Source organism: Apostichopus japonicus, chromosome 20, assembly GCF_037975245.1.
Source record: "Apostichopus japonicus isolate 1M-3 chromosome 20, ASM3797524v1, whole genome shotgun sequence".
In the NCBI taxonomy this organism is placed as follows: domain Eukaryota; kingdom Metazoa; phylum Echinodermata; class Holothuroidea; order Aspidochirotida; family Stichopodidae; genus Apostichopus; species Apostichopus japonicus.
The window spans coordinates 30,310,001-30,326,392 of NC_092580.1; the positions used below are offsets into that span (position 1 = coordinate 30,310,001).

At 38.2% G+C, this 16,392-nt stretch overlaps 1 protein-coding gene across 3 annotated transcripts; it reads left to right on the top strand.

Annotated features, from left to right (window-relative positions):
* The first annotated feature begins 5,675 nt into the window (after positions 1-5,675).
* Positions 5,676-14,986, top strand: LOC139960878 (uncharacterized). 3 transcript variants are annotated; one of them, XM_071959544.1, is made up of 3 exons: positions 5,676-7,515; positions 8,428-10,928; positions 11,840-14,986. In XM_071959544.1, the coding sequence occupies exons 2-3, from the start codon at positions 8,622-8,624 to the stop codon at positions 12,107-12,109; spliced, it is 2,577 nt and encodes an 858-aa protein (XP_071815645.1). In that variant the 5' UTR covers positions 5,676-7,515; positions 8,428-8,621; the 3' UTR covers positions 12,110-14,986. The 3 variants fall into 3 exon arrangements, with proteins under 3 accessions (XP_071815645.1, XP_071815643.1, XP_071815646.1); XM_071959542.1 differs by having other exon boundaries at positions 5,676-7,511; XM_071959545.1 differs by having other exon boundaries at positions 5,676-7,507.
* The last annotated feature ends 1,406 nt before the right edge of the window (positions 14,987-16,392 follow it).

Sequence of the window (16,392 nt, forward strand, 5' to 3'; positions counted from 1 at the left end):
AGAAACTTTCTCTTGACCTAAATATATTCTATCGACGCTTACGTCTCCGTGAATTTTTTGCCGACGAAAATGGCAATAACACCACGCAACAAACCAACGACTTGCATTCCAATTTTCAGCCAAAAAGCTCGTGAAATCCGCCCAAGGCCCATTGTGCACCTCTTGAATCATTTATTTCGGCAATTGAAGAGGATGTAAAAACACAGACCTCTGCCCCAGACTTTCGTGACAATCTCAACAAAACTGAGAGACAGGCTATCCATGAACTCCGGAAGCGCGATGACATTGTCATCAAGCCAGCCGACAAGGGTTCTGCAATTGTCGCTATGGGCAAACAATTCTACAGAGAGGAAGCCAACTGACTACTCGGCAACCCTCAACACTACATACTCCTGGATTCTGATCCTACTCAAGAAATCACACAGTCTCTAACGGTTCCATTGACCGCAAGTTATGCCAAAACCTCCTTGAAAACGACCCAAAACCTGGTAGCCTAAAATTCACAAAGAAGGCAATCCCGGGACGCCCATAATATCGGGTAATGGTACAGCGACTGAAAAAAATCCAAATTCGTGGATCTTCTCATCCAACCTCTTGTTTCGGCCCTACCGTTTCTGGACATGGCGTTCACTTCCTGGACACCACTGTGACCCTACACAAAAAAAAAAATCTGGGAACTTAACCTAAAGACCACGGCACCATTCCGTTTAAACATCAGAAACGATTTGCCGTCCCAGATAAACCAAAACAATTCCTTTGCAATTACGACGGAATCGGATTAAAATAATCCGAATTTCTAAAACTTCTGCTCAATTCAGCAGAAATCAGTAAGTCGCATTGACAACCATGCCGACAATCTTCTCTATAAAATAGTTTCAATTCCTGCTACTCCTTGTCACTTTCCATGATCATGCACTGAAGAAGAGCTAGTTTTGCTCGAAAGCTCTGCAAAAACCAAACATCGGCTGTTTTACTTCCAATTACTTACCTAATTTAATTATTGTATCTCACTCGAGATCCAGCCTTTCTCTAAATGCAGCATAGTTGTTCAACAGTTTATATATATATATATATATATATATATATATTTATATATATATATATATATATATATTATTAGAGAAAACCAGAGAAATAAGATATGACTCATAATTGACAAATAAGGAGTAAGTTTTAGAAAATATATTGGAATTTTCGGTCCCCCTGGGACCTTCGTCAGCAATACTTGGCAGTCGAATGAGAAGTACAAAATGTGACACAATGAAAGTATGACGCTAGATAAGTGTAAGTTGCAATGATGGAATTAAAACCAAATAAACCATGACTATACAGGAAGCGAATTAAGGAGCAAAGAACGGATTACATATGCTTGTAGAACTGGTAGTTGTTAAGGGGTCCCAAGTCTTTGTTGAGGCCGGTGATGTGAGACTTAATACGAAAGATCCAATCGATTTCTTTACGTTTACGTTCAGTAGTTGATTTGAAGTTCGAGGCAATTAAAATACATTTTAGGTTTTTTAGAGAATGACCATGAAGATTGAAATGTTCGGACACTGGGAATCCTGCAAAATTATCACGAATAGATTTTTTGTGATTATTAAAACGTAAGCGGAATCGGGAGCCTGTTTCACCTACATAATTGCCCTCTTTGCAAAGTACACAATAGAAAATGTAAATAACATTAATAGAATCACAAGAGAGGGAAGGGGGTCTAAGACTATGCCCCATATGCCAAATATTACCCCAGGCACCGTGGTCAAGATTCCCAATGTTGACTTTAGTCTTAGACCCCCTTCCCTCTCTTGTGATTCTATTAATGTTATTTACATTTTCTATTGTGTACTTTGCAAAGAGGGCAATTATGTAGGTGAAACAGGCTCCCGATTCCGCTTACGTTTTAATAATCACAAAAAATCTATTCGTGATAATTTTGCAGGATTCCCAGTGTCCGAACATTTCAATCTTCATGGTCATTCTCTAAAAAACCTAAAATGTATTTTAATTGCCTCGAACTTCAAATCAACTACTGAACGTAAACGTAAAGAAATCGATTGGATCTTTCGTATTAAGTCTCACATCACCGGCCTCAACAAAGACTTGGGACCCCTTAACAACTACCAGTTCTACAAGCATATGTAATCCGTTCTTTGCTCCTTAATCCGCTTCCTGTAAAGTCATGGTTTATTTGGTTTTAATTCCATCATTGCAACTTACACTTATCTAGCGTCATACTTTCATTGTGTCACATTTTGTACTTCTCATTCGACTGCCAAGTATTGCTGACGAAGGTCCCAGGGGGACCGAAAATTCCAATATATTTTCTAAAACTTACTCCTTATTTGTCAATTATGAGTCATATCTTATTTCTCTGGTTTTCTCTAATAATATTTTCTTTTGGAGTAAACGTGGATTTTCGTTATATTATATATATATATATATATATATATATAAATATACACATATATATACACACATATATATACACACATATATATATATATAAACACATATATGTACACACATATATATATATACACATATATATTGGCTAGGTGAGACCTGCTCATCATGATATCAGATGAGATTGTTTGTTACGAAAATGCCATTTTAATGATATCATCTTACAGTCAGCTGATAAGCTTGCGAAATATGATCTAATTGGACATACTGTGTCAGTTCAAAACATCATTATATTGTTTTACCTAACTAAGAGAATAGCTGAAATTAGAAGGGTTAGAGGCCATGTTTTCTGCTCTTTAAATTTGTAAATAAGAAAAGGGAGAAAGTGAAGAAAGAAGATTGATATTATTTGCAGTAACAAATCCAATCATGTATAGAAACAAACTGCCATCAAGGTTGCATATTTCCACTTTCAATGGGCAAATATCTAGTTGTGTGTCTTACTCACTACTAGTATAACTATTAAGTTATCGTTGTATTAAAACTAGCAGTAATAAATAGGTATAGGCTATATTTTGGCTAAGATATTGTTTTATGTAAGTTTCAAGTTGTACCAATAATGTGTATACCACAATATTTGATCAGTTGGAATGTATCCAATGAATTCTAAAAGTTCTGAAAATGAGAAGCCTTGTTTTCTGCGCGTTAAATTTGTACATGAACCAAGAGAGAAAGTGAAAATAGAAGTAGAATGATAGTATCTGTAGTACCAAATCCAATCATGTATAGAAACAACCTGCCATTAAGGGTGCATATTTCCACTTTCAATGTGCAAATATCTAGTTTTGTGTCTTACTCACTACTAGTATCATCGTTGTATTAAAGCTAGCAGTAATAAATAGGCATAGGCTATATCCAATTGCTATGAGAGTAATGTAGAATTCAACTCAGGTAATGGTGATAACACATTTTGTTGCGACTGCGATGACAGATGTTTTTTCAAGTAGGCCTATATAGGCTTAACTGATTTGAAACTTCTAATTAAGCTGCTGAAGGTGAAACACGACGGAGTCCTTTTTGTGCTTTCCAAGCAAATGACGATGAAGATTAAATGTTTGTGGTAAATGTATATACATCCTTTCTGAGGTTATGAAGTGATGAATTTTAATATTTTATGACAACTTAAAGTATGCAAATGTGAGTCACCGTATATCAATGAAGACATTTGAGAATTGTAAAAACTTAGAAACAGGGTGTCAATCATTATTAAACGACATACTTCATTGAAAACCTATAACCATTGCATTGGGAGGTGGGGTAGAGGGAGGGTGTAGGGGAAAGTTGGAAATTTAAGAGAGGCTCTCTATGTCTTCTTCCATCTTTGTTTTGCAAGCAAGGTGTATACCTGTGTCCACTTAGATAATCTAATACGTCCATAGAAAATAGTCAGAAAGTACAGAGAAATATATTTTGAGAAGTTCAATCCAAGACCTATCTTCCAATTACTTGCATCATCAATTTATACACAGTAATAACGGCATCTTAGTTGTTTTTTTACTAAGAGGTACCTTCAATGCAGCAATTTTTCGAAGATCTTTCACGAGCTCCAGCTATTGTATAGACTTAAATTGCCATAAAAATGTTCAATAAAATGTTTTACATTAACATGGCTTTGCAGTGTATGTCAGTATTATCATTCAATGAGCAGTTATCTAAGGTGGCCGTATGGCTTCATTTGAATATTAACCCCTCCCCAGCAGTCCGGTAACCAGGCCGAGGTCCAGGGGGCATGCTCCTCCATTTTCAGACAAGTGCTCTCCCACCACACCACTTAATTTGTCCTACTATCATGTGAACAAAAACTTCACAAGTAACAGCACATGGGTATTGGTGCCCCCCCCCCCTCAACCCATAAATTGTTGGTGCCCCTCCAACTCGGGGTACCTTCTCCCAAGGGGCCCAAATATTTATGTAAAGCCGCCTCCATACATTGCTGTGTAATAAAATTGAGCATGCTGAACAGTAAAGTCGACTGGGCTTTGTCCATATGCATACGTGAAAGACCCAATTTATTTAAGGGGGGGGGGGGGGGTTCAGGGCTTAAAGTTTTGTGCCCGAATTTTGCCCGAATCCTTGTCCGAAATGTCAAAACTCACAAGACGAGCCGCATGAAACATGCTGATGCTGGTTGCGAGTATGATTTCATTGAAATTTTATTGAAAATAGAATAGAATAGCACCAGGGCGGATACTTCCTTTTTGAGAACGATTCGAGTAATTATCAGGAACGATTCGAGCAAATATCGGGAATGATTCGGGCAAGTATCGGGAACGATTCAGACAAGAATTGGAAACGATCTGAGCAAGGATCGGGAAAGTTCGGGCAAGAATCGAAGAAACTTCGGGCAATCGGCCGTGCATTAAAACCTTCGCGATATATATATTTTTTAATCTTTAAATTGAGTTTCATATTTTGTCCGGAGGATGCCCGAATATTGCAACAACTTTTGCCCGAATTTTGAGTCCCTGAAATTGGAGGGGGCAGTCTTTCCACTGTCCCCCGCCTCGTACGTCTATGACTTTGTGCCCTTTGTATCTAGTAAAGGGCATAACGTATGATTGTACATTATTGGGAAAATGATAGGATTTTTGGTTCCTTGCTGGGAGCAATGGAACCTATGCAGCCATGTTGGCGTGTACGTGTGGGTTGCGGGTATGGGTGTGTGTGTGAGTCTGTGACGCTTGTTTGGATCCGCAATAACACAACAATGCACAACAATGCATGATGGATGTTGGTCATACTTGCTATGTAGATGTATTAAGGTGTGCCCGATCGTTTTTGGTGCTGATCTTGTGAATATTAATGAGTTTAAGGGGTCAGATATAGAAAAGCTTTACATTGCAATAACTCCGCAACCTTCAGTACGATTGTAGCCAAACTTAGTATACAGCTGTTGGTTAGTAGCTGGAACACAGAGGTTTCAATTGGATGTGACCATCTGGGCTGGCAAAACAATCCGGGACCCTTTTTGCGTAGGATGGGCCCAATATTTATTTCCACCTCGAATACATTTTGGGACACATTCTTTGGGCCTGAATTTGTGGTCCAAATATGTTTGAGGTCATTTGGTCCCATAAGTGGGATTATAGTCAAACTTGTTACATATATATATATATATATATATATATATATATATATATATATATATAGTCTTAACATGCCCCAGAATGCACCATTTGAAATTATCTATTTAATTTTCTCGCGGACAGTTTTAATGACCCGGAACAGCCCTAAACGCAAGATTGCTAATACTGCTAAAATCTGCTGATAAAAACTCTTGAATTTTTGTGTGAGGTTGAATAATGGTGGGGGTTAAGACACTTTACCCCGACAATTCCCCGACTGAACCATGTCCCCTTCCCTCACTTGTGCATGCCACTAGTCTATGTACGTATATAATCTCCCCTTCGGTGTTTTAAACGAACCCAGTTTGAAGTGAAGGATCATGCTATGAGTAATTTATCTGATGAGGGGGAGGGGGAGGGGGGTTGGCGAGAGAGGTATCTCAACTGTCGTATAATTTCAACTATCGTAGACTGCGTCATGTTTGCAGTTTGAATCCATCCGTAAAATTACATATTAGGAATGTAAACCATCAAAACTATCATAGGATACGCCAGGACTGCGCATTACTTACAACGGGGTTAAAGCAGCATTTTGCGTCCTCGACTATGGTATTTCTCAACCTCACTGACTCCACTATGCCATAACGACATACATAACTAGCTTATCTATTTATATTTTACTTCAAATGGTGGCATAAAAGTCGAAAAAATTGCAACTTTCAACTGTGTTGTTCTCCAAGATATTTTCCGTTGGGAACCCAATAAACCTCGCCCATAATATGAATATTTAAACACTACGAACGTCATTGACAGATACGTAATATAACACCACGCTTGATTTGTGTACAGTCTATATGGCAGTTGTACCAGGGAGTTGTACCAACGCAAAGTCTTGAATCTATTTTTAGCAACGGCTCATAACTAAACCTGCATCTCTGATTGGTTGAATTCAAACTAGTGGGTTTGGGAACGGAATGCGATTTAATTTTGTATGTGGAATACTCGCTAATTAACGTTTTTGGCAGGGAAAAACTTGGCTAATATCTTAATTTGCTGTTTTGTGATTTGATGTAAGTAAAAAACTCGATGGACATGTCAAAAAAGTAGAAAACGGCGACCAAACGCAAAATGCTCATGAATAAACATACTATTCACTGATTGGTGGAATTCAAACTAGTGGATTTGGAGATATGAAAACTTGGTCGAGGACACTTTTACTCGTTATCGATATAAATCGTTAATTACTCGCTAATTAACGCTCTTGGCAGGATGAAACTTGGATGGTATCTTAGTTTGCTGTTTTATAATTGATACATGTAAAAAAATCGATGCACAGTTTAAAAAGGTGGAAAAAAGCGACCCAACGCAAAATGCTGCTTTAAAATACCCAGGAGCGAGATTCTACATTGTCACACCGACGATCATAACAGAAAATAATATTATCTATGCAATACGTTGCAAATGACGTCGAAACATATCATTACAAAAGTTTTGTGACCTAAGTGTTTCAGTAATCACTCAGCCAGTATTACGGAACTTCATATATGAGACTGGTGGTATCGTTTAAGATATACGCATGCGTGCGTATATAGTTATGTAATAAAAACACGATCGTTCAATAGTGTGAACAACCTACTCCGGTTTCAACTTGGTTATAGCTACAGGTAATACCAGTATCGTGCTTCAGTTGTCCTGCATTTCCGTAAAGATATCTGATAACAACAAACCGAACTCTATTGTACATCCGAACCGATGTTCTTTATTCCCAACAATATACATATATAACCTTGTATACTTCGATTGTTAGTTACGACAATCTGCTTCAGTATTTTTTCTGCTATTGGATTTCTCGTTGGAAAGAAAAGGATATACAACAAACTATGGCTTTATATACAAATCTGAAAAGTGTCTTCACAGTGCTTTGGAGTATTAACGTTATCGTGGTACTAGGACAGTCGGAACCAGAAACGGAACCACCTCCAGTACGTAAGTACGTAGTTCGCTATGTGGCTAATGGGGTCTGCGGTGTTTTGTGAGCAGAGTAAACGTAGTTGACGATGTTCTTCCCCTGGTTGGTTTAGTGGGGGGGGGGGCAGGGATGCTTAAATGACTGAGGGTGAAGTCCACTTCCGAACTGCTTCCTTAAATGATAATATTGTAATTAAATTTCGTTATGTTCACTCTCATATTATTCTTAGATCTTCCAACATACGGGCTCGATTTGGTTACGAAGGCGTGGCATGGGGGAAGAGGAGAAGGGGGGGGGGGTGGGTGGGGATTATGACTGTGGTAGATCCATTCATTTAATATTGTAACAAGGAACCGCGAAGTTAACCATATGTAAGGTCGTACCACGTAAATCCTGTCATTTCAAAACAGTTCCAAGTACGTATTAGATCTACTTAGGCCTATGGGTTGATATAGTCTAAAGAGTGCAGTGCGTTTGACAATGGAAATGCAACTATTAGTATTAATAAACAAATATGCTAACACTGTTAACACAATATGTCAGAAATAAAGTCAACATTACTACGAATAAAATATCGGAATGGAATAAGAAATGAATTACGGGGTAAAACAACATAAGAAAGATTTAGAAATTTCTTCTCCTGTGAAAACAATCAGTTTCCTGTCATATGTCAAACATCAGTATACATCGCCATCAGTTGTTGTACCAAAACAAATTATGGATATGTCAGAAAACTTAAAACAAGAAGGCAATTCACGGATTTGCATATCTCATTGCCAGCAAACACTGATTTCAGTTGAACATGTTTAATATTAGCTATGCAATCTGGCAATCGGAGGAAATTACTACTTGACATTTGCATTATTGTCAACGTAAGTATTCTCTTAGAAGTGAGGATTTATAGTTATTCTTTCTTTTCCATTCACGTTACAGAAACTGTACGGGCTGGGTACTGCACTAGAGATTATGAATGTAGTTCTTCATGTGGTTCTCTGACATCGGTCACATGTTCTTGTCACCCAGCTTGTGAATTATTCCAAGATTGTTGTTACAATACTATCGAAAAAAGTAATCGCTGTTCCAAAGATACCGACACCGAAATATTTTTGTCTGAAGTTCTTCCCGATATGAGAGATTACTTTCAGTGTGCTACGGATGTTATATCACAGCAAAAATACTGGATGGTGTCTAAATGTCCAGATACATGGACGGGGCTTAACGAATGTGACGTCACAGGCGACGACACAGATATCACCGTGGGTAGATTGGAAGATAATTTATCTAGTATTCCAGTTTTATCAAGGAAAGGACTAACCTACAGAAATTTTTACTGTGCTCTCTGTCATGGAGAGGATTTATCCGACCTTTCACCTTGGTCATTCGAGGCTCAAGATTGTGAAGACACTGATATTTTTAAAACAGCTACGAACCTGACCGTTAAAGATCAAATCTTTCTACTGAGAGAACACTGTCAAAGCTTGTCCTTCCTTCCACCTTCAGATCATCCATTTTACGTGTTATCTGTAATACCTTGTTTTGAAATTACCGATGACGTAATCGATACATGTGACGATAACACAGCTAGCGAGGATATCAGACACAAATGTTCGACCATAGCAGCTCCCATTTCGATTGGAGGGTACTTCAAAAATACCTTCTGTGTTGAATGTTACTATTCTTCTCGTAAATATATCGACTACGAGGTTTTAGAGTATTGTACAGCTGCATTTGACCGCGAAGAAATATTTCCGCCCGTTTTCGCGGTGCCGTGTCTCTATGACTACGAAACCGGTGAAACCATATGTCCAACACCTGAACCTCCCCCACCACCTCTCGTACCAATTTCTATAACCTTTAATTTTGGTGGTAATTCTGGTGGTATATCCATCACAAAAAACAATGAAAGGATCCAAGAAATATCTGTGACTTGTAACGTTGGACAGGTTTTTGATCCACTCGGGGCTTCGTGCAAACTATTAACATGTCCTAGTGGTTACGTTCTGAGAAGTTCACTATGCGTACAACTGCCAAATATTACTACAAATTCGTCAGAAGAATGTAATCACTATTCTATACATATAAAAGCTGACAACGTGAACTTTATCAACAATTCTTGTTTGGAGAACATGGAAACAACTTTTAATTGCCTACCAGCGGATTTGGTATTACTTTTACAAGCAAACATGGAACATTACAATACATCGTGCAGAATGACGAGCCAAGAACAGGTTGTTTTAGAAGTTGTCACGACTTCTTTAGAAATAATTGGAAGTCTCTTGGCAAAAGCTGGCAGTACATCTTCGCAAAATTCAGATGCATGCACAAGTTTGAACATTGTGGAGTTTTTGGCGTACTGTCCATCCAAAGTGGAGGACCCGACCCTATATTGTGATTCGGAATGGTACAGTGAACCCCAGTGGAGTACATCTGGTAATATTACTGCTGGAATTCTTTTCCAAAATTCATCGGAAACTACTGACGTATCTCAAATAAAGATTCGACATTTATTTCAATTTTCATCAACACATGGTAACATCTCATCAGAGGACATTTTAGTACAAAGATGCGTATTTAACTCTAGTGAAGTATCATTATGCCCGCTAATTTCACTCGATTCAAACGTCTTTCTCCCTTTGGAAAACGAGTCCAGTGTTTTAGTATATGCGGCAAATATATCGATTCAATTTACTCCAGATATGTATACAATACAACAAAATGGTGACATACAGGTGTGTAACTTTTTGGAAGCCTCTGGCACCGTTGTGACTTATAGGTTTTTGCCTCAATATTCCCAAACACAAAGTATCCTGAGCACGGTTGGTATTTCTCTTTCGGTGATTGCACTGCTTTTAACATTGATCAGCTACTCCGTATTTCCTACATTAAGAACCAGACTAGCAAACATTATAATCATGACCCTTTGTGGTTGCCTTGTAGTGGCTCAGTTACTACTTATCTTCGCGGGTATTTCTACTCTTCATGGTACCTTATGTTCAGTAATATCTGGTCTTGGACATTTCTTTTGGCTGACTGCTTTCTCGTCTAGCTCAATATTAGGTTTTCTTATGAATCAGACTTTTAGTCTCAGAAACCAAACATTAAGAGGTGTAAAACCTTCCAAAAAATCTATATTTCTTTTCATACTACTGTGTTTTGTTTTGCCAAGTATCATCAGTGGGACATTACTGATTCTTTACTCTGTGGATGAAGATGGCATTTACGGAATAGTGTATGGTTCTAACTCAGGATGCTGGATTGGTGGACCAAAGATTAACTTGTATGCCTTTGGTATTCCGGTGGCAGTGAGTGTTGTCATAAATATGATATTCTTCATACACATAACTGTCTCCATTTGTATTCAAAAGAGGAGTAGTCAGAGAATCAGAAAGACCAAGGAGGAAAGCCACTTACGTGAATTGGTGATTTATTCAAAGGTGAGAAGTTTCTTCTTCTCTTTTTCTTCTCTTTTTCTTCTTATAATGTGGCTATGACATCCCATAACCTTAGCAGGATACGTTAGTATATGATACAATCACAGTTATTCATTAAAAACGCTGTTATGTGGATATTATTTCGAGAAACCGAGTTCATTTATCTTATGGCTCATAGTGCCTGTAAATTAGTTTGAACAGTGTGAGAGATGCCGCTGGCTTGTTTTTTAAATTTAGTATTCACTGATGTCAATGATAAGGGCAATCTTACTAGAATAACACCAAGCTTTCAAAACCTTCCAGTTCAGGAAAAGTCATGAGATTCCTGACTAGATTTGATATCTGCTTCAATTTTTCTGATACTTAAGCTTGTTCATACATCATCAGTTTGACAAAGGTATAAACCGATATAGAAACCTGTTCTTGTTATTCCGAACGTAATTTTGAAATTATTCTTAAAGAGATAGTATGGAGTTACAAAAAAATAGATGAACGTAAATTACACTTTATGTCATTGGCATTTCCCTCGGTAATTAATAACCAGCAACTTTATATGCGTCGTTAAAGGCTGTGATTCTGAGCAACACCTTCCAATTTTGTTTACATTACGGAATCACTAAACATATAATTGCTATATATAAAAAAGTGTGATTCATGAAAGTAGTATCCTTATAACTACCTGACTTTGTGAAGAATTGAAAATTCCAATCAAACACACAAGCAAACAACAAGCAAACGCATTAGCCAAAAGAATTTCGGAATCCCATACATATTGGAAAACAGGAATTGATTGCGTGAAGGTACTTTTCTGTTTTGTACATTAACAATTCAATGATGCCAATTTGGTCACTACTTGAAACATATAGTCTAGTAATTCATTAAAATATGCCTTGATTCTATTTTTGATTCTTCAGATTTTCATAATCCTGGGGTTAACCTGGGTCATTGGCTTTGCTGCTGCGTTGTTTGACAAACAGTGGCTATGGTATCTCTTTATCATATTCACGTCATTGCAAGGACTTTTCATTTTTCTTGCCTTCACTGTCAAATCCGAAATTTGGGGGATGTGGAGGAAGCGGCTGGGCATGTCTTCTGACTCGTACATTTCATCTTCACAAGGTGTGTATTATCAACCTGGAAAAGGAAAAAAGACATCTGGATTAACGGCCTCATCAACAGTGTAGCACCTGACACCTGTACTCTGCATTTACATGAGAAGGACAAATACCGGCTGCGTTGCGTTCCTTACACTTCGTTGCGTGTGAAATGTTGTTTGTGTATATCTGTTTGCTTGTGTATATGTATATTGGCTTTGTTGTACCTGCTCATCATATAGGTCTCGCACCACAATTAATTGTTCCATTGACCTACACACTAAACTCGTCACTTTCAAGAGCTGCCTTAGCATAGACAGAAGTTTTCAACTGGTATATTCTACCCACCACACGATAGCTGAAATATTGGCCTATCATGGCACTTGCAAACTGCCATATCATGACCGTTTAGATTTTGAGCTAGAAGAGGAGCAAGTTTAAGCATACTGAACCCCAACCCTTCCATCTGCTCGCTCCGAGTAATATCAACATATAACCAAAGTTTATATGGTTTATATCACCTTCCATCCTCCCTATTTTCACACCATCTGTACTTTAAATTATGCTCTTTCATATAAAGGGAGAACAAACGATGACAGTAACTGATAACATGCTTAAACAAGCTTTGCCTAAGGTACTTTTACCCCTTTTCTCTGACAATGGTTAAGCTTTCGAGCGGATGTATATACACTACTCTAATTGTGGTGCGGTACCTATAATCTGATACAATTGACTATTACGAATATACTATTTTTATAATATCATCTTACTGACAGCTAATGGTGACCTTGGACAGACTGTTACAGTTGAAAACACCAGTACATGTTCTACATAACTAACAGAATAGTTGAAAATTAGAATAGTTAGAAGCCCTTACTTTCTGCTCTTTCAATTTTCTCAAAAAATGGGAGAAAAGAGAAAAGAGTAATCATATTATTTTGTAATACCAAATCCAAATAATATATACAAAAAACCTGCCATCAAGGGTGCATATTTCCCACTTTCAATAGGCAGGTCGGTAATTGCTACCAAAAACCACTATCCTTCATTTTTCATTCCTCGGGCTATTAAAACTTATAATAAAATTAATTTGTTTTCTTGCCTTTTCTGTACAGCCTGCTGCTTTTCCATGTTTTCTTTCTTTTTAGTTTGACTTGCTAACCTTTTATGTTTTTATTGCCTTGCGAGCAGTATAGTTTCCTTAGTTAAGGATCAATAGAGTTCTTCTTCAAGTTTATATTATTCTTACCAGGGAGTTGTTATGGAACATAACAACTCTCCCTGGTGTATACATATATAGTATGAGTAAGTACAGGGAGTTGCTATGGAATTCTTACTCATACTATATATGTATACACAACAAGTTTACCGGCAGGAAGCATTACTTAGCAAAAGCACTACAACAATACTCTGTCGTAGTTCAAGGTGACTCTATGAATAGCAGGATTCACGGTCAAGGCCAACCACGTACCGTACATTTTGTATATTTTTACCCTACTATAAGATAACTTACAAAGAAAAGGTGTCCTTGGGAAACTTTTGTTACCTATTTGATGACTTACTGCAATACTATTTTAATCAGAACTGTGTGTGTACGTATATATGCCTGTGTTTGTGTGAGTGCAAATTATCCATCCAGTCCGCAGTATGCAACTTGTTTTCAATAAAAGAAAAACTAGAAAAAACACACAAATATATGCGTTAAGTAGGAACCGTTAGGAAAGAGTTATCATAAAGGATGACTTAATATGCATATGGTTCTACATTATAGATATGTTCTATATTATAGATATGTTATATATATATATATATATATATATATCAACAAGAAAAAAATGGAAAAATATATATATATATATATATATATATATATATATATATATATATATCAACAAGAAAAAAATGGAAAAAAATGATACTTTCATTTCCAACTTTATTACTTAGAACGTAAATAGGTAACAAAATATTTCGAGCGTTTACACGGCTCTTCTTCAGTTGTGCTAATGAAATGGAAGAAACTAGACCTTATTGGTATTGAACTTGGCATGTATGCTCATAAAAGAGAGATCCCTGTTGAGCCCATTGTTGTGTGTATTGAGGCGTAAGATGGTTTTTAGTTCCCGGTTGCTTCTTTCGTGAGCGGTTTTGAAGAAGCCGTATAGAATGACAAATTTGAGGTCAGATAAGTTGTGATTGGGGAGATTAAAATGTTCGGCAACAGGGAAACCTGGGTTATTATTGCGGATACTTAGTTTGTGATTATTGAAGCGGAGTCTGAACTTTGTGCTGGTTTCGCCAATATAGGTGACCTGGGGGCACTTGCAACAATACAGCAGGTAGATGACATTGGCTGAGTCGCAACCAAATCTACCAGGTCTCAGAGTGGTGCCTGAGGCCCGGTGGAGGAAAGCGGGGGAGGGGTCGAGGTGTGTGCACACCAAGCATCTAGGTTTGTTACAGGGGATGTTACCACTGTCAGGTTCATTACTGGGTGGGGCGAGATTAGTGCGAACCAGTACTGAGCGGATGTTGCGGGGTTGTCTATATGCTATGACTGGGGGGGCTTTGAAGAGTTCAGCTATTGTGGGGTCCGAACCTAGAGTGCCCCAAGATTGTTTGATTTTATTGAAAAGGGGGCGAAGGGAGGGGTGGTAGGTGACAACGAGGGGTAGACTATCTGAAACAGATTTTTTACGATAGGTTAGGAGACTAGAGCGTTGTAGAGACAGAACCCGTTTGAGGTGGAAGTTAAGTATACGGTATGGGTATCCCCTTTGAAGGAAAAACTCAAACAGTTCAATGGCCTTATTGAGAAAAGTTTGGTCATGTGAGCAGATACGCCGGTATCTGAGTAACTGGCTGTAGACAATGGAATTTTTGGTGTGGCGGGGATGAAAACTATTAAAGTGGAGATAAGAGTGCCTATCAGTTGGTTTGGCATACACCGATGTCTCTATTTTGTGATCATCGATCATGACGAGTACGTCGAGGAAGGGATTTGCTTAGTGGACCGTTCGGTGGTAAATTTTATGGAATCGTGAGAATCATTGGCAAACGTGAAAAAGTTGTCAAGTTCTTGTTCGCCCTTATCCCATAACATAAAAATATCATCAATATATCGTACATAGAGACATGGTTTGTAAGAGGATGAAGAAAGTAATTCTTGTTCTAGGTAGTACATAAAAATATTAGCATATGAGGGGGCCATTCGGGTACCCATGGCTGTGCCTTTGGTTTGCAGATAGTGACGACCATTGAAGGTAAAATTATTATGCTCCAGTATAAACTTAATGAGCTGCGAGATCTCACCATGTTGGGTGACATCATTAGACGCCATCATCTTATTGCAAGCCAGGACACCTTCGCTATGGGGGATATTGGTGTACAGGGCAGAAACATCCATGGTTACCAGAATGGTGCCTTCAATGAGGGGCGGGACTTCCCTAAGTATGTTAAGAAAATGGGTGCTATCTTGAATATAGCTGGGTATGTTGGGGAGAAGAGGTTGTAAAAAATGGTCAACGTAGGCTGAAATGTATTCTGTAAGGGTACCAATACCAGACACAATAGGCCTACCAGGGGCGAATATATGTTGTTTACGAGCGATTTCGAACACCTCGTGGTCTGACAGTTTATTAGCATTCTTATGTTGATTGCTGACAAGGCCTTTAAGTTTATGTATTTTGGGGAGTGTGTAGAAGGGTGCGGGTGTGGGGGCGGAGGGTATGAGCTTTACAACCTCTTCTCTTACCTTAACGTTAAACGAATTTACCAAAGAAATTAGGTGTCTGTGGTATTGAGAGGTGGGATCGTTGTCCAGTAGTTCGTAGAAACGGACGTCAGAAAGTTGCTTTTGCGCCTCTGCGACATAGTTGGTGGTGTCCATAACCACAATGGCTCCTCCTTTGTCGGCTGGTTTGATAATTATGTCTGAGTTGCGACGGAGTTCGTTTAGGGCTTTGTGGTCGGATCTGTCAAAGTTGCTGGGTGCTGGTGTTTTGGTGCAAATGGACGAGAGGAATGAACTAAGATGCGAGTTGGCTGCATTAACAAAGCTGTCTATAAATGCGTTACGGTTGTCAGGTGGTGTCCAGGTCTTCTTGGCTATGTTGCGTTGTACGATAAGTGGGCGGTTATATATATATATATATATATATATAGCCTACTTATGCTAATTCTAGATTTGCGACTCAATGCAGGACAAGGGTATTAGAATAATCCTCAGAATGTGAGATTTGAGATCTGACATTGTTTAAGCTCATTCTTGTTAATACTTTATTGTACAAAGGCATATAATACCGAAGTGTATTGCGCAATACACTATACACTTGCAGAATATCTTGTTCCGTCGTCATATTCGTCATGACTATGTG